This window comes from Penaeus chinensis, chromosome 29, assembly GCF_019202785.1.
Source record: "Penaeus chinensis breed Huanghai No. 1 chromosome 29, ASM1920278v2, whole genome shotgun sequence".
Classification (NCBI taxonomy): Eukaryota; Metazoa; Arthropoda; class Malacostraca; order Decapoda; family Penaeidae; genus Penaeus; species Penaeus chinensis.
The window spans coordinates 2,176,053-2,178,552 of record NC_061847.1 but is presented as its reverse complement, the minus strand read 5'-3'; the positions used below and the strand labels follow the sequence as shown (position 1 = coordinate 2,178,552).

Sequence of the window (2,500 nt, the reverse complement as noted above, 5' to 3'; positions counted from 1 at the left end):
CACCTCCTCTGACATTCAGACCTTCCCTCATGTCAAACCTTCCTTCTTGCCAGTCTTCCTTGACACTGGGTGCCCCTCCAGTGCCCACTCCCATTCCCCAGACAGTACCTCTTCCATCACACATACCACAGAAGTCTCCCCTGGGGCACCTCATGTCCAGCACTCTTACCTCTCCTCTCCATGTCCCTTCCATCCCCACACTCCAGCCACATGTCCCTCCCCCATCCCCCTACTCCCTCCTGTCCCCCATATCCTCTCCTACTCCACCTGTCAACCCAAGTTCTCCACAGTGGTTGAAGTACATCACCCTACCATCCTCTGCCCTCTATGCCTCTCCCACGCTCCAGTACCTGAATCTCCACCATTCTGCTCTCCAACCCCAGCAGCAATCCCCCTTATCTCCCTCAGGTCCAATCAGTTACACGGAAACAAATAGCTCACTCTTCCCACAGTGGGGGGCACCCTATGCGACGCCTCCCCTAAAAAGCGTTGGTAGTGACACCCAAAATTATTTTTACGAGCAAAGTATTATTGACAGGTCGCAGTTAAACAAGCTGTCTACATTACTCAGTATGCAGAATCAATATTCATCCTTGAATTTTGCTCCTCTTATAAATCAGAATACCATAGAATGATGCAAATTGTTTAATCTATTATTCAGATGTTATTCACTGTTTATATGTAATGTTACCTTTCATATCAGATGTTTGCTTGTTATACTGTTATAGGTTATAAAGTGCCTCATAAATGCTGGGCTCCTTGTGCATTTCAAGGGCATTCTCTTTTGTCTTTCTTTGGATATGTGTCACAATGAAAAAAAAATCTAGAGAATTTCACATGTATATCATTCATGGTTTAGCAACAGTTGTCGATTAATTGTATTATTCCATATGATATTCAAAATATTACTGTACACAAAATGGCATCACATGGGATTGTGGTTATATTGTTAGTACCTCTGCTTTCATATTTAAAAGATTTTTTTTTTTTTTTAGCAATTTACAGAAGCACAATGACATCTTTAGCTATAATGAAAAGATAAAAAAGAAAGGCAAAAAGAGTGTTCCTAAAGTATTGTTCAGCGAGGCTTTTAATGGTATGTAAATATCACGCAGTATTGCCAGAAAAAAAAAAACACTTTTAAATAGATGGTGTTTTACTACCTCACTGTACATTGTCAGTAACACTACCTAGGAACACTGAGATTAACTTCTTGAGCTGACTAATACAGAGCAGATTACAAAATCATCAAATATGGATCATTTAATGGTACACAAATACATTAGCTTTTCTGTAGCATCATGTATAGGTTCAGAGAGAGATAAGAAACACTAGTCATTAGAAGTATCCTTTTGGAATTAATAGCATTGTATAATTGTCATAACTTGAGCAGGTTACTTATATGTAGATAGATTACATGAACTTTCCGATGAGACAGTCATATCTATTTTTCTACATGTCACATCCAAATTTGAGAGATAGAATGTAAAAGAAATTTATCTCCTTTTTTGATTGTCCCAAGCCTTGTCCCAGTTTAGAAGAAATAAAGTGTCAGTGTAACCTTTTTTTTCTTTTTTTCTTTTGATTTTCAACTTGATCTTGCTTGAAAATCTATACATGTCCTTGTTCTTAAAGCATATATAACTTGGTACATTCAGTCCTTTATGTATGAAGTTCTTCGTTAAGCATGAGTCCAGTCTGCAGCAGTATCCTTCGTAAGTGTTGCCGTCTCTCAGTAAGTTGAACTTAGAATAGGACCTTCAATCAGTCCACTGCTCAGTCATCAGTGGAGGAGAGATAATCTCTAGTGGTTTTGTTAATATTCTTTTCTTCTCTCTCTCTCTCTCTCTCTCTCTCTCTCTCTCTCTCTCTCTCTCTCTCTCTCTCTCTCTCTCTCTCTCTCTCTCTCTCTCTCTCTCTGTCTCTCTCTCTCTCTCTCTCTCTCTCTCTCTCTCTCTCTCTCTCTCTCTCTCTCTCTCTCTCTCTCTCTCTCTCTCTCTCTCTCTCTCTCTTTCCTGCCTCCCTTTCCCCCCCCTCTCTTTCTCTCCTTCTCCTCTCTTTCTCTCCCTCTCCTCCTCTCTTCCTCTCCCCCTCCGCCCCTATCTCATCCTCTCAGCAAGATTAGTGATATGTGATTCCAAGTGAACATTAAGTTCTGAAATCAGCATTTTTAAAGCATTGATATCACAGAGGATGGCTCTTCAGCAACACTGGTGACTGACAGCCTAACCAAAAATGGCAGCATAATTAGCCACTTGCCACCACACTTAACCTGCCTTTACTAACGTGCCGCCTGCGCCTGAGTGTTTTCCCCGTGTTCTGTTTTCTGTTACTGTTTATTGTATGTGTCTGCATGATCCATGTCCAGATATGCATGTCTCAGTGTTGTCTTCCAGTCCGCGTTTGGTGACACTGATCAGCTGATCATTTCTTCAATGTGGGAATGATGATTTCAACAACCTGCGACTCAACGGATCTACTGAACTCATTCTGGTTGATT

At 40.9% G+C, this 2,500-nt stretch overlaps 1 protein-coding gene across 1 annotated transcript in view; it reads left to right on the top strand.

Moving 5' to 3' along the window:
* LOC125040756 (alpha-catulin-like) overlaps positions 1–1,565 on the top strand; it is a 17,501-nt gene extending 15,936 nt beyond the window's left edge. Inside the window, exon 8 of the mRNA XM_047635460.1 lies at positions 1–1,565. This exon is cut by the window's left edge and continues 112 nt beyond it. Within this exon, the coding sequence (XP_047491416.1) occupies positions 1–635 (635 nt within the window). The 3' untranslated portion in view covers positions 636–1,565.
* Positions 1,566–2,500: the final 935 nt, after the last annotated feature.